The sequence below is a fragment of the Mobula hypostoma genome, chromosome 20 (genome assembly GCF_963921235.1).
Source record: "Mobula hypostoma chromosome 20, sMobHyp1.1, whole genome shotgun sequence".
In the NCBI taxonomy this organism is placed as follows: Eukaryota; Metazoa; Chordata; class Chondrichthyes; order Myliobatiformes; family Myliobatidae; genus Mobula; species Mobula hypostoma.
This window is the reverse complement of record NC_086116.1, coordinates 50,230,862-50,255,527: the sequence shown is the minus strand read 5'-3', so window position 1 is coordinate 50,255,527 and position 24,666 is coordinate 50,230,862. Positions and strand designations below refer to the sequence as shown.

The 24,666-nt window shown below is 40.7% G+C and overlaps 2 protein-coding genes across 3 annotated transcripts in view; both read right to left on the bottom strand.

The window, feature by feature from the left end:
* The window catches only part of rint1 (RAD50 interactor 1), a 48,796-nt gene extending 45,643 nt beyond the window's left edge, over window positions 1–3,153 (bottom strand). Inside the window, exon 1 of one of the 2 annotated variants that reach the window (XM_063072879.1) lies at window positions 2,776–3,153. In XM_063072879.1, coding sequence (XP_062928949.1) covers window positions 2,776–2,988 — 213 coding nt within the window. In that variant the 5' untranslated portion in view covers window positions 2,989–3,153. Of the gene's footprint in view, window positions 1–1,717; window positions 1,843–2,775 lie in introns of those variants that run through there. The other variant, XM_063072880.1, reaches the window with a different exon arrangement.
* Window positions 3,154–8,352: 5,199 nt separating this feature from the next.
* pus7 (pseudouridine synthase 7) overlaps window positions 8,353–24,666 on the bottom strand; it is a 64,120-nt gene continuing 47,806 nt past the window's right edge. Inside the window, exons 15-16 of the mRNA XM_063072169.1 lie at window positions 17,473–17,564; window positions 8,353–8,751 (exon numbers count right to left, since the gene is read on the bottom strand). Of these exons, the coding sequence (XP_062928239.1) occupies window positions 8,615–8,751; window positions 17,473–17,564 (229 nt within the window). The 3' untranslated portion in view covers window positions 8,353–8,614. The remainder of the gene's footprint in view (window positions 8,752–17,472; window positions 17,565–24,666) is intronic.

Here is a 24,666-nt window from a genome sequence, read left to right as displayed (position 1 = left end):
AGACTAGGTCTTTGGGTTTACTTAAGGCAGATGTTGACAGGTTCATGTTAGTCAGGATGTGAAAGGTTATGGGGAGAAGGCAGGAGAATGGGTTTGAGAGGGAAATGGATCAGTCACGATGTAATGGCAAAGAAGAAATTCTGCTCCTATGACTTATAGTCTTAATTATTGTTTTACTGAAATTTTCTATCACACACAAATATCTCTCAGGCTCACAAAATGCATCAACAAATGAAAGCTAAATGAATTGAAATACATTACGTCCAGATCACAACCAAATAAATAGGATCAAAGTCAAAGAACATTTATTATCAATACAAGAAAGTATAAATTATACAACCTTGAGATTTGTCTGCTTACAGGCAGCCACAAGGCAAGAAACCCAAAGGAACCCAATCGAAAAAGAAAATCCAACATCCAATGCAGAGAAAAACAATAAAACACAAATCATGCAAACAGCAACAGCATTCGGAACCAAATTGAGTCCATATACCCCGAATCCTCCAAGCAGCCGGAGTAGGCCCAAAGCCTCGGTCCTAGCAAATCACCGTGAAGCTCACAGACACAAAGCGCGTAACAGCGGAAGCAGTCCCACGGACTCAGTGCCGCAGAGAGAGGAGCGAACATTGCATGAGAGCAAGCAAAATCAGCCCAACCCTCCCCTCCAGATCTGACACCCTGCCTTTACAGTTAATGTGGACCGATGCTTAAATCATGCAAACCAACAGCAATATGCTCTGGGTCTAGATATACTCTTCCAACAAGCAGATTTGACACTATGTATTTAAAACACTGTGGTTTAAGTGAGGTATGATAGTGTTAGGACAGGAACAGCATGGGATTTAGAACTAGTTTTGAATCCCATGTCAGACTCCAAGCCATAAATAATTATGCCAAGAGAAATAACAAATAAAAAAAACTAAGTTTTGTAAACATCATGCGATTTCAATTTTAATAGGTTTCAATAGGTTCGTCTGCTGCATGAAAATAAAATCAAACAAAAGCATTAACTCCTTTCTCTTTCCACTTTTTGATTTTATGCAGACTTTTCTGCTTCTATTTCTTAAAGGAAAGAGCTCTCCGTAAACTAAGGTATAACTTACATCCAATCTGTCTTGTTTGATTCTGTAAGATGTCTGAAGTGGCTCAATGATCAATAATTTTTTTGGTTTTAAACAAACAATTGACAAGATAGGCATCAGATACACCATCCACATCTTAAATTAAAAATTAAAAATGAGAAATTATTGTTGAAGGATATATATTATGTTAATTCAATAGCCATTCACGATGAAGAGGAAATTCAAAGCTCCAGTGTATCAATAATGACCAATAATATTTTAAAAAGGCAGAGATTTGGGAGATATTTATCACAGCTGCCCAGTCAACAGAGCTAATTCAATGCTTGTTGACAATGTAGATAATCGTCAGATAACCCCAGGAAGCAAAATGTGTTGCTGTGTTGATCTGGGGAGTGGATCTGGAGTCACTGTGGATATATTAGCCCTAAGGTTTCCTCTATGTTTGATTGGCTCACTTTGTCATGTCTTCTTCCATTTGTCAAAGTTTCCATACAAATATCTATACAAATACTATCAGTAATACTTAATCAACACTCAATTACAAGACTAGAGTGCTATGCCTCAAATGCTGACTTACAGCGGTAATAAATATAAATCTAATGTTACTATTATGCACAAGTTAAGGGGTCACTAACCTGCCCATTATATATCCTTGAACCTATGTAATCTGGTCTTTATCACATATGTGTATCATATAGGAATGTCATTTATAAATTACAATGCAGAAGTATTTCAGTGCCTGTATATGACATAGGACTTCCTGAAAACAAAGCCAAAAATCATCACATAAATACACGGTGTTCCTTACTAAAGAATCATTCTGGGGTCCTAAAATGAAAAGCATATATTGAGAGATTTAATGAAAATTTATTCAATGCCCGTTAATGAAAATCAAATAAACTGCAGAGGGAAACTGAAAATATGAAACTAAAACAGAAAATATTGCAAAAACTCAGGTCAGCATTCATGCAGATTGAAGGTATTGGCTTTTTATCTTTCCACAGATGAAGATGAATTTCCGACCATTTTCTGCTCTCTGTTCAATACCAGAATTTGTTTGTCTGAATATAATAATGAATCTTTCTGATATAAGCTCAATATATAATGCAAACCCCATACAATGAATAAAAAACGTTTATCAACAAGTTCTTTCCTTCATATGCAGAAAACTAGAATTATGTAATCTTTCTCAAATGAAACCACTGTTATTTCTAAGCCTTTCATGACACAACTATGAACAAACTTGGGTACCCTCCCTCCTTCCCTTTCTCCTACGGTTCACCCTCCTCTTCTGTCAGATTCCTTCCTCTTCAAACCTTCACCTTTCCTACTCCCTTAGCTTCACCTAACAGCTTCTAGCTAACCTCCTTCCCCTCTTCCATCTCTTTATTCTGGCATCTCCCCCCCCCTTTTTTTTCCAGTCTTGAAGAAGGGTCTCGGTCCGAATCATCGATCCTTTATTCATTTCCATAGATACTGCCTGACCTGCTGATTTCCTCTAGTATTTTCTGTGTGTTGTTATGGACACACTTGAAGTATTTTTATAACTGTGATTCCATTTAATGTTCATTTGTTAGTTACTGATGGTTTACATTATTCAAAGGGTGTTACTTTATGAATGAATGTTGGGGATGGAGCACTGGGAAGCTGCAGAACCCCAATGAATCCAGAGGCCGAGGCCTGGGCATCGTACCTGTTCCTCCAGAGTTTTTTTGTACAGCGCTAGTTCCTCTGTTATTTGAGGGAGTTTCTTTAAAGATCTGGGATCATTTCCCAACTCTTTCTGTACGAACTCGGCTACGTATTGCGTTATCTCGCAGCTCCCCTCGTCCACCACAACATCGCCCTCCGCGGCCATTGTGCTGACGTTTGCATCACCAAATCCGGGCACCCAGATGGTTACCATGGAGATCGGCGGCAGCTCCGAGCAAAAAATGAACGAGACCGAGTCTACTGAGTAAAAAAAGTATTAATCGCTCACACTAATGCCTTTTCCTCTACCAACTGTGTTTTTTTTTGCAAATCCGCAGAGCAAAACAAAGACATATTTTGTTTCTGCGACGATCCCCAGAAAGAGGTGGGAACGCATATCGCCTCCTGGCGCCTGTGAGAGGTACAACAGCCTACTGTATATAATTGCTGTAGCGGCAATTTTAATATGTATTTTTAAAGTTAAATCTTCTTACGCATATATGCTTGGTCTCGCAATATTATAAACCTACCCTGACATCGGGTTGTAATTCGTAATCTTTAACATCTAAAAAATTAACATTCTAATCTAAACACAAAATATTCTGCAGATGCTGGGGTCAAAGCAACACGCACAAAACGCTGCAGGAACTCAGCAGGTCAGGCAGCATCCGTGGAAATGATCGGTTGACGTTTCGGGCCGGAACCCTTCGTCAGGACTGTAGAGGGAAGGGGCAGTGGCCCTATAAAGAAGGTGGGGGGAGGGTGGGAATGAGAAGGCTGGTAGATGCCAGGTCAAAAACCAGTAAGGGGAAAGATCAAGGTATGGGGGTGGGGATAGGCAGAAAAGGTGAAGAAGGAACAGGGGAAAGCACAATGACCATTAAATTCTCCAACTTCTGGTAATTCCCTCCCCCTCCCTTCCCCCATCCCACTTTCACTCTGCTCCCTCCTCCAGCTGCCTACTATCTCCTTCATGGTTCCGCCTCCTTCTACTACCCATTGTGCTTTCCCCTATTCCTTCTTCACCTTTCCTGCCTATCCCCTCCCCAGCCCTTGATCTTTCCCCTTACTGGTTTTTCACCTGGCACTTAACAGCCTTCCCGTTCCCATCCTCCACCCGCCTTCCTTATAGGGCCTCTGCCCCTTCCCTCTTCAGTCCTGACGAAGGGTTCCGGCCCGAAACGTTGACTGTTAGTTTCCACGGATGCTGCCCGACCTGCTGAGTTCCTTCAGCATGTTGTGCGTGAACATTCTAATCTATCTGTAATCACTAACTCATGCCTATAAATAAAACAATATAAATTTATCAGAACTCCAGAATGCCCAAGTTTCTATGACCCTCCACATTGGATACAAATACTCTAGTCTTCTTGAGAAAAATCAATCTATTTAATATAAATTTCCAAGAAAATTAATATGCTGATAAAGTAGGTGATAATAAGACAAATTATTTGTAGAATCCTTCACTGGCGATAAGGAATAACATAAGCATTCGTGAACTTGTTTTAAATTCTTCTTAATATTTCGGTGGTTCCTCTATTAGCAGTTGAATTTTTAATCTCTAGCCACAAGAAAAAGACCTTCAACCCAGGCTTCTTTTTCTTTCCATGTTCTGATGTCATATCAAACATATTCTATTTTAGAATGCTTGGTGGCTAATTAATTTCCTTGCTGTTCGATGGGCTTCACTGCCATCTTTTTGTCTAAATTACACAAGTGGTATTTTTAATAAGCAGGGGAAGTTTTCTTCAACTTTATTAAAATGCTTATTAGATGGTTTGATGGGTAAATGGAGAAAAATATTTGATATCTTCGGTCTTGAATGAATTTGACCAGCATTGCCCACAGAAATGTTACGTTCTTATTACCTGCCCCACCATCCAGGTTCACCACCCAGCTTTACATTCCTAAGGTAGGACCTTTACATTCCTAGAGTAGATTATGCCTTTGCATAAGAGCTTTCACCTTTAAGTATTCTTACAAACTGTCCCAAATTCTCTTCAAAATGTAATATCAGCACACTATACACTCGCCTCTGATCTTCAAATTATGGAAAAGCGTATTGAATATTGAGCTCAACTGACTGGAAATTTATTTTCATGCAAGCCAACAAAATAGTCTTTTTGTTCACACTAAATATTTGAATCTGTATTCTTTCAAAGTTAAGATCATTGTATAACTAGGATCAAGCCCATAACAAAAAAAAAATCATTAAATAACACATCCAATATGAAACAGAATCTCAGAGAAGTTCATAACATGGAAAACATTATATGACTGACTGAGTACGTGCTGGTAATGTGCAAAAGCAATTTAGCAGTCCCACTCCTATTCACTCTATTACGTAGTTTTGCATGTTTTTTTTAACTTTCAAGTTCAAGTTTAATTGTCATTCAACCATACATGAATACTAATGAATGCAGCCAAATGAAACAGTGTTCCTCTGGGGCCAAGGTGCAAAACACAGTACTGACAGTCATACACAGCATAAGGCACATATAAGATAGGAATAAAACACAGTCACACGAAAAATTATAGTCTGACTCCATGAAAGTTGCAGTAGTCTGCACTCTCTTCTGCTGAGTGAACACTGAAGGACAGCAACGACTACAGCATGGACACTGCACTACCTCCAGCACTCCGGTGGAGTACCTAAATTTCATGCCTTTCCTTGTGCCGGTGCAACCAGGGGACACCACAGCTTAGGGCTGAGTCTTTACTACGACTGGGGCCACACAGCTCCCTCGCTGTTTGCCAATAAAGGAATAAATTGGATTTGCAGTATTCCACACCACCAACGTCCAACAGGTCTTGCAATCACAAGAAAAACAACCAACACAATTACTCGCTGTTAGATTGCACACCTCCATCATGCACTGACGCCTGTCGCAGGCAGCATCACGGTCCTTATCAAGTCCAGCTCCTTCAGTTTCTCCTCCAATGGGAAACTTACTGATGGAGTAGACCTGCAGTACTTCAAGCTTTTAATGTCTAGCAGGCTCTTGCAATCATAAGATATACACTTTAAAAAAAGATAATACCTTTGGTTGACTAGCATAGAAACTGCTGTGTCTGAACATGCTGCCATCTTACCAGAAGTACTTATCAGTTTTCTGCTGCAATACAATGTTTGAATTCAGATCCACTAGTGGTGCATTCCAGGTGTTAACCACTCACTGCATGAAGACAATTCATTTCACTTTTGTTTTTCATGAATTAGCTTCAATAGGCCTTCTATTTTGTGGCCAAGAGTGTCTCTCTATCGGGAGACAGACAGTTTGGTCTTTCTATGATTTTAACTACCTCAAATCAGATATTTTAACAACTTCCTCTGAGTCCAAGAATATCCTACGATCCAGCATGTTATTGCTAATGACAAGAACGAAGCATTTGCAACCACGTTCGACGAGATATATCAAGTGGTTAACACATCTTGATTTCCTCCTTAAATTCCCACATTACAGAAGCTAGTCTATTGTCAGCTCAATTCAGTCCATGTAATATCAGGAATTGCTTGAGAAGTCAGTAGGTGCATGGAAACAACAACACTTGAAGCTTCCCTTCTCAATCACGACATCACCCTGCTTTGAAAATATTTTGCTGCTTTTCATTGTTGGGTCTAAATCCTAGAATTCTACTAACTCTTGACTTCACATTAAAGGCTGAAGTGGTGTAATACGACAGTTGAACACCAAATTCTCAGGGGTTAATAAGTCTGGACTCTTTGTACCCTCTTCTTGTACTGGACCCACACCCCTCTATTATCTAAATATGTAATCATCTACTTTGTCTTTTAAAATACTCAGCATTGTCATGCTTCTGAACTCAAGAAGGTAAAGGCTTATTTTACTTGGTCTCTCCATATGACAAAAAAACCCCCACCCACCCCTTGCAATATTCTAGCAGCCAATATGGCGAACCTTCATTGCAGTCCTTCCATTATAGATATGGTGGATTTTGGTTAATTGGGACACACCAGGTACATTTTGGCCCAATTAAGCAGCTGCCCCAATTAGCAGTAGTTGTTAAAAAGGTATAAAAAAAAGTCAAACTACTATTTAATTGAGTAACAAATTATGTATTTAGATATTAGAACACTATCAATACTACTACAGTACTATAAAACTGTGCATTAGTTCCTAATAGTTGTCGATGGAGGAATTCATCCAATGTACGTTACGCTGCTGTGTTCTTTTGATTGACTGTAAATCAGCACAGACACCTGGTCTGGATAATGTTCCCTGTTGTCTGTCATTTAATACCCATTCCTCACACAGTTTATCTTGCTGATGTATCAAGCATGCAATTCTAGATTTCAGAATTCCAGTTATCTCTGCCAGCTGATGATAAATGGTGTTAGGTGGTTGGCTTTTCATTTGGTACAGTAGAGTAATTTTTTCAGCTAGTGTCAAATCTTTACATGGCATCTTCGCAAAGGTCTGAAACTTGATTTAAAGCCAAAATACAAAATTATCAATAATCACTACTATTTGAATCGGTGCCATTGGCCAAAACGGATAACATAAGCACACTCAACTGATGTTATTTAAAACTATTCACTCCAAGCACGACATAGTGTCTAAAGCCACCCAAGTGTATGTGACTGACGCTAGTTAGAAACTGTTTGGCAACAATCTCCTGTCACAATTAAGTGGTATAGTGTCCAAAAAAACAAAAGGAATCCTAGCAACACACATAAAAGTTGCTGGTGAACGCAGCAGGCCAGGCAGCATCTCGAGGAAGAGGTACAGTCGACGTTTCAGGCCGAGACCCTTCGTCAGGACTAACTGAAGGAAGAGTGAGTAAGGGATTTGAAAGTTGGAGGGGGAGGGGGAGATCCAAAATGATAGGAGAAAACAGGAGGGGGAGGGATGGAGCCAAGAGCTGGACAGGTGATAGGCAAAAGGGATACGAGAGGATCATGGGACAGGAGGTCCGGGAAGAAAGACCGGGGGGGGGGGGGACCCAGAGGATGGGCAAGGGGTATACTCAGAGGGACAGAGGGAGAAAAAGGAGAGTGAGAGAAGGAATGTGTGTATAAAAATAAGTAACAGATGGGGTACAAGGGGGAGGTGGGGCATTAGCGGAAGTTAGAGAAGGAATCCTAGCTATTTTCTCAATTAACTTTTGTTCTTTAAAGTTGTCCCAAATAACTGGCTGCCCCAATTAACCAATGGCCTAATTAAACGTAATCCACTTCTCTACCCTTGAATATTATTTCTGAATTTTGTATAAGTTTTGGAATTACCCACTGTGCAAAGAGTCAAGATCACCAATCTTCATCATAGACCTAAAACATAGTGGCAATGCACCATCTCTCTGCCGACAAATCCATTTCTCAAAACTGACTGTCGTGTATAGAGTCTGGTATTTGTCTCATGGTAAGAACAGAAAGTCTTTCACATTTTTCATGTAGGTCTCACTTATACAAACTCTCAGTGGTTAGCTGCAGATAACAATGGAATGAAAGCAGATAAATGGCTGCTGGATTATTTCAAAATTCTTCTTGCTTTATATTAAAAATCCAGACATCATATCTTGAAAATCATTTTAATTTATTATATCTAAAACTGGTTATTTTAATACTGATACAGAAAATACAATTACTACAAATAAAACTGCAAGAAAACAAGCTGTTATAATACTAAATATTTATTGATCGATGTCATTTTGCGCTTAAAAGCCATTAAGTTTTACAAATGTGAAAAATAAAATCAACCCTTGAATGTTGATAAAACAAATCTAAAAGATTTTCAGTCACATAACAAGCTAAATAAAAGTAGAATCTCCTGAAACATTTCAATGGCTGTTAAGAAAACCAGATAGATATATTTTTCAGGTTATCGTAACCAAACTGTGTTGAGCTGAGTTTGGTTTTTGATGCTTGTATCCATTTTGAGTACCTCTCGAATTGCCATAGTCGCATAAGTAGAGGGAGGAAGTGAGAAATCCATTTTCAATGCTTTGAATTTACCATCTGCAGTAAGAAATAATTATGATTAAATGTATTTTAAAAAAACACAGAAGTCTAGGTCACATGATCTGAAACCACTGAAACATTGATTATTACCCTTTGATTCTTTCCTAGGAGGTAAAAATTTACCTCCCACCCCCATTGCCCTCAAGAAGATCATGGTAAATTGTCTCCTTGAACTGCTGCAGTCTCTCAGGTTATCACTGACCATATAAGAAGTTGCAAGACTTCAAACCCAGCAACAATGAAAGTACAGCAATTCAATTTCAAGTCAGAAAATTTGGCATCTGGAGAACAACTTGGATCTAGTCCCTTACATATTTGCCCATATATTTCTCATTTCCTGGGTCCATGTTTTTGAAAATACTGTGAAGAAGTGAGAAACTATTTATTTCCTGGACTTATTTCCTGGCATAATTTACATATTACTATTTAACTATTTATGGTTTTATTACTATTTAATTATTTATGGTGCAACTGTAACGAAAACCAATTTCCCCCAGGATCAATAAAGTATGACTATCTGCAGTGCAGTTTGTTGATGGTAAACAAACCAATGTGTGCCACTGGTGGAAGAAATGCATATTAAGCATGGCATACAAAGTTAATTGAATGTTGTCGAAGCCTCATTCATCCAGTTAAGTAGTCAGTGCACCATCACATTTTTGAGTTTTACCTTTCATATTTAGAAAGTTTATTTCTGTTTGGTTGGAAGAAGGGTGTTGGTTGACAGGTTAGGATTTATTCCTTGTACTAAATTCAGACAGTCAATCTGCTCTTCTATCATGAATTGTTACTAATGTTTCTTTCTAAATTTGATGGGACTATAGATCAAGGATGTGAACATACTTCAATTAAATGATTTCTGTCTTAGACCATCTGGGTAAATCCGTTTATAGCTGTACAGCAAAGACAAAACAAATCCTAGCCATTGGAATACAAAACTGGCCTTTGTGTCTGCAGGTTGGAATAAGAAAGCAGATCAGAGAATCCACTCTGACTGGAATCAAATATCACCTAAGGGTGTAGATACTGAATGAGTATAGGAATAAACCCAGTTTAATGTTCTAGATCCAAACAATTTTCTGTCAGGGATTCCATAGACTAAACACAGAGCAATAGCGCTATAGCTGAGAAAAATGCAAGAACATCAGCACTGAGGAATTAGATGCAATGAGAAAAAGAAGCTTCTTGCCTTTCCGTGTTAAGAGAATACATTAGGTCAGATCATCTCGTATTCTGCTACTTTGAGGAAGAGGTTGAAGGATGAGGAGCTGGTTATTGCAGACAAGATTAAGGAAATTGATAAGATATACGCTACAGCTCCCTCTGAGAAGTTGTATAAACAAAGAACTGAACTTCAAATGTGACATAGTTTATTACTTTCGTCCTTGATTGCAAATCAATTAATGAAAACAAGAAGTGAATTTTATATACACAGTGACAAAGTTGGTAAACTGTTGGCTAACCAGCTGAAGACTAACTAATCCAAATTTCAAATTAATCAGATTTACAATCAAAGTGATCAACTGATACCTGATCAAGCTGAGATTAATCAATCTTTTTTTGATTTTTATTCCTCCTTATATCAATCAGAGTTTCCACGAGACTCTAAATATATGTATGACTTTTTAAATAACCTAGATTTCCCTAAGATTTCACATGATATATCTTCTATGCATGACACTTCCTTTACTACTGATGAGATTAAGAATGTTATTTTCTCTATGAGTCCAGGGAAAGCTCCTGGTCCTGATGGGTTTACCATGGAATTTTATAAATGTTTTGCATCTTCATTAATCCCTTGGTTATTCAGGGTTCTGGAGGCCTCATTAAAACTTGGTAAACTTCCTGAATCCTTCTATAGAGCATCGATCTCTTTAATATTAAAGAAGGACAAAGATCCTGCTCAATGTGCATCTTATAGACCAATATCCTTATTAAATGTTGATTCTAAAATCTTTTCTAAATTACTAGCAAACAGATTAGAAAAAGCACTTCCTTATATTATTTCGGAAGACCAAACGGGTTTTATTAAAGGTCGCTACTCTTTTTATAACATTCGTACACTGTTAAACATTGTTTATACCCCCTCACAAAATGATCCTGAGTGCGTCATTTTCTTAGACGCTGAAAAAGCCTTCGACAGAGTCGAATGGCCTTACTTATTTAAGGTGCTTGAAATGTTCAATTTCAGCCCGAGATTTATATCCTGGATCAAATTGTTATATCATTCTCCTATGGCCTCAGTCCGTACTAACTCTTTAAGCTTACCTTTTTTCCCTCTTTTTCGAGGTACCAGACAAGGTTGTCCTCTTAGTCCTTTATTATTTGATATGGCATTAGAACCTCTTGCAATTGCCATTCAAAGCAAGCAGCTGAGAAGGAGTGAAGAAATCGGGGAGAAAAAGTCTTTTTTTTAAAACACTGCTCAGGGAGAAGGGTCTGCACTGCGCAGGCGCGTGACGTAGCGTGCCAAGGTTTAAAAAGCAGACCACCATACACAGCGGCCATCGTCGGAGTGGACTGAGTCAGAGTGGGACGGCTTTGGCTCAAACAGGCTTCGGCGAGAACAGGCAGAGGCCAGGGTAGGTTCCGGTAAGTTTTTTTTTGTTCAGATTGTTTAGTGCAGTGAGAATGCCAGGCAGGATGTTGGAATGCTCCTCTTGCAGGATGTGGGAAGTCAGGGAGCCCTCCGGTGTCCCTGACAATGACACCTGCAAGAAGTGCATCCAGCTGCAGCTCCTGACAACCCGCGTTAGGGAACTGGAGCAGGAGCTGGATGACCTGCGGATCATTCGGGAGAATGAGGAGATTATAGATAGTAGCTACAGGGAGGTAGTTACACCAAAGGAGCAGAGCACAGAAAACTGGGTCACTGTCAGGCGAGGGAAGAGGAAAGGGCAGGCAGAGCAGGGTTCCCCTGTGGCCATTCCCCTCAACAACAAGTATACCGCATTGGATACTGTTGGGGGGGGGATGACTTACCTGGGACTAGCTGCAGTAGCCGGATCTCTGGCACTGAGTCTGGCTCTGCAGTGCAGAAGGGAGGGGGGAGAAAGAGGAGAGCGGTAGTGATAGGGGACTCAATAGTTAGAGGTGCAGATAGAAGGTTCTGTGGTCGTGACAGAGAATCCGGGATGGTTTGTTGCCTCCCAGGTGCCAGGGTCAAGGATGTCTCTGATCGATTGCATGACATTCTGAAGTGGGAGGGTGACCAGCCAGATGTCGTGGTGCACATCGGTACCAATGACATAGCAAGGAAGAGTGAAGAGGTCCTGGACAGTGAGTATAGAGAACTTGGTAGGAAGTTGAAAAGCAGGACCTCAAGGGTGGTAATCTCAGGATTGCTACCTGTGCTAGGTGCCAGTGAGGGTAGGAATAGGATGCTCTGGAGGAGGAACAAGTGGCTGAGAAACTGGTGTAGGGGGCAGGGTTTCAGATTTCAGGATCATTGGGACCTCTTCTGGGGCAGGTGGGACCTGTACAAGAGAGACAGGTTACACTTGAACCACAGGGGGACCAATATCCTTTCAGGGAGGTTTGTTAGTGCTATTGGGGAGGCTTTAAACTAGCTTTGCAGGGGAATGGGAACCAGAGTGCCAGAGCTGACAGTGTGGCTGGGGTGAAAATAAATGATGTTGAAAGTTTAAGCAAATCCGCTGATAGAAAGGTTGTGAGTGGTGGTAAAAATCTTCTGAGGTGTATATATTTCAATGCTAGGAGTATTGCGGGGAAGGCGGATGAGTTGAGGGCGTGGATTGACACGTGGAATTATGATGTTGTAGCAATTAGTGAAACTTGACTACAGGAGGGGCAGGACTGGCAGCTTTATATTCCAGGGTTCCGATGTTTCAGATGTGATCGAGGCAGAGGAATGAAAGGCGGGGGAGTAGCATTGCTTGTTAGGGAAAATATTACAGCAGTGCTCAGGCAGGACAGATTAGAAGGCTTGTCTACTGAGTCCTTATGGGTGGAGCTGAGAAACAGGAAAGGTATGGCCACATTAGTGGAATTGTATTACAGACCACCCAATAGTCAACGAGACTTGGAAGAGCAAATCTGCAGAGAGATAGCAGGCAACTGCAGGAAACATAAAGTTGTGGTGGTAGGGGATTTTAATTTTCCATACATTGATTGGGACTCCCATACTGTTAGGGGTCTAGATGGTTTAGAGTTTGTAAAATGTGTTCAGGAAAGTTTTCTAAATCAATATATAGAGGGACCAACTAGAGGGGATGCAATATTGGATCTCCTGTTAGGTAACGAATTAGGGCAAGTGACAGAAGTCTGTGTAGGGGAGCACTTTGGTTCCAGTGATCATAACACCATTAGTTTCAATTTGATCATGGACAAGGATAGATCTGGTCCTAGGGTTGAAGTTCTGAACTGGAAGAAGGCCAAATTTGAAGAAATGAGAAAGGATCTAAAAAGCGTGGATTGGGACAGGTTGTTCTCTGGCAAAGATGTGATTGGTAGGTGGGAAACCTTCAAAGGGGAAATTTTGAGAGTGCACGGTTTGTATGTTCCTGTCAGGATTAAAGGCAAATTGAATAGGAATAAGGAACCTTGGTTCTTAAGGGATATTGCAACTCTGATAAAGAAGAAGAGGGAGTTGTATGAAATGTATAGGAAACAGGGAGTAAATCAGTTGCTTGAGGAGTATAAGAAGTGCAAGAAAATACTTAAGAAAGAAATCAGGAGGGCTAAAAGAAGACATGAGGTTGCCTTGGCAGTCAATGTGAAGGATAATCCAAAGTGCTTTTACAAGTATATTAAGAGCAAAAGGATTGTAAGGGATAAAACTGGTCCTCTTGAAGATCAGAGTGGTCGACTTTGTGCTGAACCAAAGGAAATGGGGGAGATCTTAAATAGGTTTTTTGCGTCTGTATTTACTAAGGAAGCTGGCATGAAATCTATGGAATTGAGGGAATCAAGTAGTGAGACCATGGAAACTGTACAGATTGAAAAGGAGGAGGTGCTTGCTGTCTTGAGGAAAATTAAAGTGGATAAATCCCCGGGACCTGACAGAGTGTTCCCTCGGACCTTGAAGGAGACTAGTGTTGAAATTACGGGGGCCCTGGCAGAAATATTTAAAATGTCGCTGTCTACGGGTGAGGTGCCGGAGGATTGGAGAGTGGCTCATGTTGTTCCGTTGTTTAAAAAAGGATCGAAAAGTAATCCGGGAAATTATAGGACGGTGAGTTTAACGTCAGTAGTAGGTAAGTTATTGGAGGGAGTACTACGAGACAGAATCTACAAGCATTTGGATAGACAGGGGCTTATTAGGGAGAGTCAACATGGCTTTGTGCGTGGTAGGTCATGTTTGACCAATCTATTGGAGTTTTTTTGAGGAGGTTACCAGGAAAGTGGATGAAGGGAAGGCAGTGGATATTGTCTACATGGACTTCAGTAAGGCCTTTGACAAGGTCCCGCATGGGAGGTTAGTTAGGAAAATTCAGTCGCTAGGTATACATGGAGAGGTGGTAAATTGGATTAGACATTGGCTCGATGGAAGAAGCCAGAGAGTGGTGGTAGAAAATTGCTTCTCTGAGTGGAGGCCTGTGACTAGTGGTGTGCCACAGGGATCAGTGCTGGGTCCATTGTTATTTGTCATCTATCTCAATGATCTGGATGATAATGTGGTAAATTGGATCAGCAAGTTTGCTGATGATACAGAGAGTGGAGGTGTAGTAGACAGTGAGAAAGGTTTTCAGAGCCTGCAGAGGGACTTGGACCATCTGGAAAAATGGCAGATGGAGTTTAATACTGACAAGCGTGAGGTATTGCACGTTGGAAGGACAAACCAACGTAGAACATACAGGATTAATGGTTAGGCACTGAGGAGTGCAGTGGAACAGAGGGATCTGGGAATACAGATACAAAATTCCCTAAAAGTGCCGTCACAGGTAGATAGGGTCGTAAAGAGAGCTTTTGGTACATTGGCCTTTATTAATCTAAGTATTGAGTGTAAGAGCTGGAATGTTATGATGAGGTTGTATAAGGCATTGGTGAGGCCGAATCTGGAGTATTGTGTTCAGTTTTGGTCACCAAATTACAGGAAGGATATAAATAAGGTTGAAAGAGTGCAGAGAAGGTTTACAAGTATGTTGCCGGGACTTGAGAAACTCAGTTACAGAGAAAGGTTGAATAGGTTAGGACTTTATTCCCTGGAGCGTAGGAGAATGGGGGGAGATTTGATAGAGGTATATAAAATTATGATGGGTATAGATAGAGTGAATGCAAGCAGGCTTTTTCCGCTGAGGCAAGGGGAGAAAAAAACCAGAGGACATGGGTTAAGGGTGAGGGGGGGAAAGTGAGGCTTCTTCACACAGAGAGTGGTGGGAGTATGGAATGAGCTGCCAGACGAGGTGGTAAATGCGGGTTCTTTTTTAACATTTAAGAATAAATTGGACAGATATATGGATGGGAGGCGTATGGAGGGATATGGTCCGTGTGCAGGTCAGTGGTACTAGGCAGAAAATGGTTCGGCACAGTCAAAAAGGGCCAAAAGGCCTGTTTCTGTGCTGTAGTTTCTATGGTTCTATGGAGAATCTCCAAATATTATTGGGATAACTCGGGGTTTAAAGTCCCATAAAGTATCGCTCTACGCTGATGACTTACTTTTATATATTTCTAATCCTCAAAAATCTATCCCTGCTGCTTTAGATTTATTAGCACAATTTAGTCTTTTTTCAGGTTATAAGTTAAATCTCGGTAAGAGTGAACTTTTTCCGATTAATAAGCAAGTTCCCTTATATCAGAATCTTCCGTTTAAATTGGTTAATAATCATCTTTCATATCTTGGGATTAAAATTACCTGTAAACATAAAGATTTATTTAAGACTAATTTCCTACCCTTAATCGATCACATTACTCTACTCTCATTTTAATGGTCTCTATTTTATTTAACTTTGATTGGTCGTATTAATGCTGTTAAGATGTTTATTCTTCCAAAATTTTTATATGTATTTCAGGCACTACCGATTTTTGTTCCCAAATCCTTTTTTGATAAAGTTGACTCTAAAATTTCTTCATTTATTTGGCAAAATAAAAACCCGAGATTGGGTAAAATACATCTACAGAAAGCTAAGAGAGATGGAGGTTTTGCATTGCCTAACTTTAGATTCTATTATTGGGCAATTAATATTCGACATATGAAATTTTGGTTACTTGATCAAGATACACTATCCATTCCTAAATATTGTATTGGAATTACAATCTGCTCAAGGTTATGCACTTGGCTCCATTTTAGGTTCTTCTCTTCCTTTTGATTTGAAATGCTGTAAACTGGTTTGTAACCCGATAGTCAAATATACCTTACATATTTGTTTTCAATTCCGAAAATTTTTCGATCTTAATCAATTTGGGCTTGCGATTCCTATTTTAGGTAACATATTCTCCCCTCCCTCTTCCACTGACCGTGCCTTTCAAATTTGGAAGACTAATGGTATTTCACGGTTTTTGGATTTATTTTTAGATGGTTCCCTTATGTCTTTTGAGCAATTATCTAACAAATATAACTTACCAAGAATACATTTTTTTTAGATATCTCCAAGTTAGAAATTTCCTAAGTGCTATACTCCCTTCCTTTCCGACGCTACCTCCTACATATATTTTAAGACACTATAATTAACTTTAATCCATGTCAGAAAGGTGTAACGGCTATTATTTATAATTTACTATTATGAAACTTAGGAAAGCTCTATTTGATAAGATTAGGTCAGATTGGGAAAATAAATTGGGTCTTATTATTCCGGTGGGTGACTGGGCGCATAATTTACAACTAGTTAATACTTCCTCTATCTGTTCTAAACACTCCCTAATTCAATTTAAAGTTGTCCATAGAGCACATGTCTAAAGATAAATTAGCTCGTTTTTATTCTCATATTAACCCTTTGTGTGACAGACGTCATGGGGAGATAGCTTCCTTAACTCATATGTTTTGGGCCTGTCCTACTTTGGAAACTTTTTGGAAAGATATTTTCAATATTATTTCAAAAGGTACTGAATATAGATATTTCTCCCCATCCTATTACTGCTATCTTTGGATTACCTAAAATTTCCAGTAATCTTTCCCCTTCAGCCCGTAGGTTGATTGCATTTCTTACTTTAATGGTGAAAAGATGTATTTTACAACATTGGAAGGAGATTAATGCTCCAACTACATTCTTTTGGTTTTCCCAGACGATACAATGTTTAAATCTGGAGAAAATTAGAAGTAATCTTTATGATTCTTCAGTTAAATTTGAACAGACTTGGAGATCTTTTATTCAACATTTTCATTTAATATAACTTTTTTTCTTTCTCTGGCCATATCTACATTCCCTTCTTGCTTTTTAACTGTTTTTGATGGAGGTCGGGTTTGAGGACGTGATTGTTTTAAGTTGTTTAACTCTACTTGATACCTAGTTAGCCCATTGCTTTGCTTTTTAGTTTAGTTGCACGGTGGTTTTTTTTCCCTTATTGACATGTTTGAAAATTAGTATACTATTATATTACCTGGTTATTTTATATCTAAACTGCACTGTTTGTACTAACTTTTTTTTGTGCATTAATATCTCTTGTAAAGTTCTATTGTAACTGTGTATCAGTGCCTATATGGTTTACCTTTTGTGTACTAATTCAATAAAAAGATTTAAAAAGAAAGAAAGGAAGAGAATACATTGAACATTATTTAAATTCTTATATCAAGATCCATTTCCAGGTCAATGTTCGACATACCTTTGGAAGATTCTGGCAAAGGTACTCCTTCCAGCTTTTCCACATCAGTCTGAACCAAAGGAATTTTCTTATCATCATAGACTAGAATCTCCCTATGAAGTAAAAATTCCCAAAACAATATGTTTCAGTAACCAGAAAATAGGAAAATAATTTTGCAGCTTGAGGTATTCTATAAATATTAATAAAAAGAGCAAAGCCCACTACATATACAGTGGTACAGCTTTGCACTCCATTTTTGTCTCTTTCTTATCTCTTCAGAGAGACAACAAACAAAATCTTGGGAGTTTTGAGGTTCAACAGATGTGGTTATTTTCTCCGGATGGCAGAGGGTGAGGGGAGATCCAAAAGCCGTTTATAAGATTAGGAGAGGTATAGGCAGAGTAGATTGCCAGTATCATATTTCCCCAGGGTTAAAATATCTAATTTATGCATTTAAGATGAAATGGAGTGCTGGTTGCCCGAGATGTGCTGCCTGGGGTTGTGGCGGTGGCATATATGATAGGGATTTCAAGAGACTCTTGGATAGGCACATGAATGTGGAGAAAGTGGAAAGATATGGACATTGTCAGAGTCAAAGTACATTTATTATCAAAGAATGTATAAATTATACACCTTGAGATTTGTTTGCTTACAGGCAGCCACAATTTTTAAAAAATATAAATAAAAAGACCCAATGCACAAGAGAGAGGGAATGCAAACACATATCACGCAAACAACTGAAGCGAGCAACAACATTCCGAACCAAATTCAGTCCTCAGATCCGGGCCCGGAGTAGGCCCAAAACCTTGCTTATCATATTAGAGGGCATGGAGAACAGCAGCCGGGGCAGTCTTCATAGCCACAGTGCCATGGAGAGAGGAATGGCCATTGCAGAGAGCAAGTGAAATCGGCTCTCACCTTGGATCCCAACACGCTGTCTTTTCAGTCTATCTGGGTCAGTGTTTAAATTGGCCAAACAACGCATCATACCTCACACTGAACCTGGGCACTGCTACAGCAAAAGGCTCTGGTGACCCAGAGAAAAGAGTGAACATCGTGCAGAGCAAGCGAAGTTGGCTCGCGCCTTCAATTTGGGCTGGCATTTAAAGTGTCTAAGCAGCGGGTTATGCCTCGCACTCGGACCCGGCCACTACGAAGGGCTCAGGACTGAGGTCACACCACCCAGCGAATCGCTCTGGACACAGATTTCACCTCCCAGTCCGAATCGACTCTCAATCTCTTCACGCCCAGAGCAATCCAACCTCACAACCAAGCCAGTTGTACAGGCATCAGAACTCCTTTGCCCTGATCTCTCCTCACTGTATGCAGTGATAATTCAACACAATTTATTCCAGAAAAGGTGCCTTTAGTGATGTTTTAGTCAAATTTCTTTCCATTTGAACTTCCAGTTAACTATCGCATGCGTTTGGAAGCAAGCATGATCTTAACCAAAAGTCTCAGGTTAATTGAGTAGGCAAAAGGAATTAATTTATTTGGGCATTTGCTTACTAATTTAATTAGTACAGCTCAATCTTTTCCTGTGCCATACCATTGTATGTCCTATGTCCTAAGATAAAACCTGGGGCCAGTTTAACTAAAGTTCTAAAGTGCACCATCAACCTCCAAAGGCAAACTGGCTCAGCTCCATTTGTCAAATCCTAGGCAGCCTGCAACTAATTAACTTGCACCTTGCACTAATATGGATTCTTTAGGCCAAGAGGGACAGAACTGCAACTTCTATTGATGAAGTACACCTTTTAGTACTAAATTGCCAAATTTACAGCTTCCTTTCATTCTAAACTGATACAAGGATAACCGTCACCTGCTATTATAGATTGGACAACCAAAGCAGTTATGTGCGCAACATTCAGAACAGTGGCACAGAGAACAAGAAGCAGCAATGTTGCCCATTGAGGAGCTGGGTGGCTATTCCTCTTTATCTAGCTGCTACAAACTGAATACACCATTCTCCCATATTACTTCACCGTTATCACCTTTTCAACATTACTAGATTTGCTGTATTTCATCCATTTACAGTGGCAGATGGCTTTCAATCACTTTTAGTGTTATAAAGAGTGACAGAGCCTTTGGAAACTAAATCTGCACTGAAAAATCACGCTTCTATTTATACCTATAAGCTCTTTCGTCTCTCTGCAGGCACTTCAACACCCCCCAGATGCTACCGTTCACCTATAAACTAGGAGCGATTGACAGCCAATTAATCTAGCAATCTGCAGGTCTTTGAGACAAGTGAAGAACCATAGGGCACCTGGAGGAAACGCAAGTGCAGGGAGAAATGGGCAAATTCCACAGACAGCACCGGAGGTACAGACTGAATCAAGTCACTGAAGCTGTGAGGCAGCACCTCTATTAGCTGTTCAATATGCTGTCCAGCTTTTTATCCCCCATCCACAGTCATTTCTAGTAAGCCTCAAGAATCCATAATTAGTAATTAGTTATTTCAAAAACATAGAACCAGATTCTCAATATAGACTTCAACACCTAGCTCTAACTTACCAGGATTACCCCAGTGTCTCTCAATTAATAATTATCCAATTTACCAGATGAACAAATATTTCCTCAGACCATATGCTGAGAATATTAATGTTCAAGTTTATTGTCCTCCCACTGTACTATATATAACCAAATGAAACAACATTCCACTGGACCACTGGATTTCTGGGTAAGATGGAGGCGCATGTGAATGCAGAGGTCTCTCAGAGACCAATCATGGATGCTTCTTATCTTTGTAAACTATGTTTTGTTTTTACGATCCAAAGACAGTTCTACTCCAAGAACATCAGGTACTGCAGGGCTACTCCATCAGTGAGCTGCTCAGCGGCGGAGCCGGCCAAGGCTGGGATGGTGGAGAAGGAGCCCGTTGGGATATTGGGAAAGGAGATGGTTGGCATACCGGAGGAGCCGACCTGGCTGCAGACCATGTTGCTGGCCGCTACTTGGAAGCATCTGAGTTGGTGCAGTATAACTGTGGGAGATTGTCTCGGGCATTTCACTTGCGATCACAAGACTCTGCTGGACAGTGACAATGTAAGCTGCCGCAAGCCTGTTACCTTTGTCTGGTGGAGGGAGAGTTGACATGGGAACTGTGTCGCCTCGGCTGGAACAAGAACTACAAGCAGATTGAACAGCTTGAGCATATAGACATTAAGGGGACCTTGCTTTGTGGATCCAGAATTGGCTTGTTTACAGAAGGCAAAGAGTGGTCATAGACAGGTCATATCCTGCATGGAGATCAGTCACCAGTGGAGTGCCTCAGGGATCTGCTCTGGGACCCTTACTCTTTGTGATTTTTATAAATGACCTGGATGAGGAAGTGGAGGGATGGGTTAATAAATTTGCTGATAATACTAAGGTTGGGGGTGTTGTGGATAGTGTGGAGGGCTGTCAGAGGTTACAGCGGGACATTGATAGGATGCAAAACTGGGCTGAGAAGTGGCAGATAGAGTTCACCCAGCTAAGTGTGAGGTGGTTCATTTTGGTAGGTCAAATATGATGGCAGAATATAGTATTAATGGCAAGACTCTTGGCAGTGTGGAGGATCAGAGGGATCTTGGGGTCCAAGTCCATGGGACACTCAAAGCTGCAGCACAGATTGACTCTGTGGTTAAGAAAGCATATGGTGCATTGGCCTTCATCAACCGTGGGATTGAGTTTAAGAGCTGAGAGGTAATGTTACAGCTATATAGGTCAGACCCGGAGTACTGTGCTCAGTTCTGGTCACCTCACTACAGGAAAGATGTGGAAACTACAGAAAGGGTGCAGAGGAGATTTACAAGGATGTTGCCTGGGAGCATGCCTTATGAGAATAGGTTGAGTGAACTCGGCCTTTTCTCCTTGGAGCGGCGGAGGATGAGAGGTGACCTGATAGAGGTGTATAAGATGATGAGAAGCATTGATCATGTGGATAGTCAGAAGCTTTTTCCCAGGGCTGAAATGGCTAACATGAGAGGACACTGTTTTAAGGTGCTTGGAAGTAGGTACAGAGGAGATGTTAGGGGTAAGTTTTTTTACGGAGAGAGTGGTGAGTGCGTGGAATGGGCTGCCGGCAATAGTGACGGAGGCAGATACAATAGGGTCTTTTAAGAAACTCCTGGATAGGTACATGGAGCTGAGGAAAATAGAGGGCTACGGATAACCCTAGGTAATTTCTAAAGTACATGTTCCACACAGCATTGTGGGCCGAAGGGCCTGTATTGTGCTGTAGGTTTTCTATGTTTCTAACTAGGCCAAAAGCCTTGGACTTGCCTGCTGCTGCAGGCCAGGTGAGGGATGCGGAAGCACTACAGCGTGGTTGAGCTTGGCTGGGACCTGGTCTCACCTGTTGGTGCTGCCCTCCTGTGTTCGAGCAGTGGAAAGTCAGGCTGGATTGTATGTGTCTGAACACTGCCAGGACCCTGTACCATCGATTGTAGACATTGTCGCTCAGGGCCTTGGACTATATATGTATGTTTTTTTTTGAGTGAATATGCCTATTTTAATTTGTTACTCACTTTTTTTTTTGAATATTTGCTTGCTATTTTTGAATGTTTTGCACCTTGGCCCCAGAGGAACACTGTCCTATTCAGTGATTTATGTATGGCTTGAATGATAAGTAATCTTGATTTGATTTGAAAACATACATCACATACACCAAAATATCACCATAAGTAAATAAAAGCTAATTCAAAATCTTATAATGCACAGCACAGGTAAACTGTAAACAGCTCAATGTCCTAATGACAAGACCTTGGTGGTGGCAGGATATTCATTAGTCTCACAGCCTGAGGAAAGAAGCTGGAACCCAGTCTGGCAGTCCTGGTCTTGATGTTTCTGTACTTCCTTGCTGACAGTAGTGGGTCAAGGAGATTGTGGGATGGACAGTAGGGATCCTTAACAATGCTTTAGGCCTTGTCCGCAGTGCTCCCGAAAAATATCACAAATAGGGGAGAGGGAGTATCTGCTGATCCTCTTGGAGGTTTCTACTATCCTCAGTAGTCTTGTGGTCTGATGCCTTGCAGTTTCTGTACCACAGAATGATGCAGCAACACAGGACACTCAATGGTACTCCTGTAGAAAGTTGTTAGAATGGGGATGGGGGCCCTCTCATGCCTCAATTTCCACAGAAAGGAACTTTGTGCTCTTCACTCTCTCCACGACTAAGCCATTGATGTGCAATGGAGAGAGGTTGACCTGTGCCTTCCTGTTTAACCAGTGGTCTGTATGTAGAGATAAGCAAAATGGATATGTGGTCTGAGTATCCGAGGTGCAGGCGGGAGACAGCCTTGTAGGCTCCACGAATGTTCTTTCCTCTTGTTTTGAAGTTGACACGCTGACGGAACTTTGGCAGGATTGTTTTTAAGTTGACATGATTGAAGTCACAAGCAACAACGAAGACAGCATCGGGGTGAGTGGCTTCAGGGTCACAGATAGTGCTATAAGGCTCCTGCAACGCTTCCCCAGCACTAGCATTTGGGGGGGGGGGGAGTGCAGCAATAATCACAATGGTAATGAACTTCCTTGGTAAGTAGAAGGGCCTCCACTTTACCATAAACAACTCCATCTGCAGTGAGCAGCAGGCTGTAACTACCAAGGCGTTCACGCACCAGTTCTTACTGACATCGACACACAGACCTCCTCTGCGTGTCTTGCCAGGGGTTGCAGCATTTCTGTTAAGCCTTCTAGCTGGAGTGATGTCCTGGAGCCACGTTTCAGTCAGGACAAGTGTGCAGCAGTTCATCTCCCGCTGGTTCAGATGCAGACGCAGGTAATCCATCTTATTCTCTTGTGATCAAGTGTTAGGGAGTGCAGGCCTGCAGGGATCCACTTCTAAATCTTGCTTGAATGCCAGCACATTTACTGTGCTTTTGCACTCTCACACACTGCTACCAACGACCACTTCCCCAAGTAGCCGAATTAGATAACAGTGCGAGGGGCTGCTCTCCGAGTTAGTCCGTTACTGTGCTCACCTGCGAGGTAGCATTGGAGATGTTAGTGTTCTTTATGATCAGAAGTGTTTTTTGGTCATAGAAAAGATGGACAGGACAAGAAATTTCACTGTTGATTGGAGCTGGAGTAGCTGCTCTGTCCATGCGCATCGCCATTTTTTGACATGAAGATGTCAGTTTTTGTCTCATCTCTCATTGCTGAACTATCCATCCCCTTGGCTCCAGATTGTTTCCAGCCTTGATATGAGATCCAATTCAAAATGAACTTCAGACCAAGTAGTTATATCATCACCAAGACTGTCTGTTTCCAATTCAGCACTAACCAACTTGGCCCATCCCCCATCTCACGTTAATGCTTCCAGTTTTTAATTATCTTCAGATTTGATGACTATAATCTACTTATAGGTTTATTCCACTCAATCCCAGTGCAACTGTACATTTCAGATTACCCAGAACTCTGTTCCTCGTACTCTTAACGCACATCACACTTCTACCCATTCTGCAGCTCAGTATTCAATTTGCTAACAAATGTGAAAGTCCTGGGATATTTTGCTACATTAAAACTGCCGTGTAAATAGAAGCAATTCTTTCAGTTCACAGTAAACAGAAATCACAAGATCACAAGACAAAGGAGTAGAAGTAGGCCATTCGGCCCATCGAGTCTGCTCCACCACTCCACCATGAGCTAAATTATGTTCCCCTCTAGTTCCAATTTCCAGCTTTTTCCCCATATCCCTTGATACCCTGACTAATTAGATACCTATCAATCTCCTCCTTAAACACCCTCAATGATCGGGCCTCCATAGCTGTATGTGGCAACGAATTCCATAAATCCATGACCCTCTGGCTAAAAAATTATTAATCACTAATGAACAAAAGTGAACCCAGAAAGATTCTAAAAAGATTTATATATTGTGAAAAACCAGTGTATATAATTTGACAGATAAAAATATAGTTGTTTGAAAACAGTTCTCCTGCAGAGAGAGACTGAAATTTAACCTTCCTTAAGATGCTTAGTTACATGAATCATGGGAGCAAACAGAAATGGATACACCCTAAGTATTACATGCATTACAAAACCGCCTAAGTGTTTAAGACAATGAGAAATTCTAAGAGGCTTGGACATGGAAACAGCTTTCATTTCAAAATGATGGGCATGTGGCAGTTGGCACTATGATGTTCTGTGATGTAAAGGAAACCATAAAGGTGACATGCAAAGTTAATGGCAGTGTATCTTCTTGACAATTTATACCTTTGGCATTTTCAATTT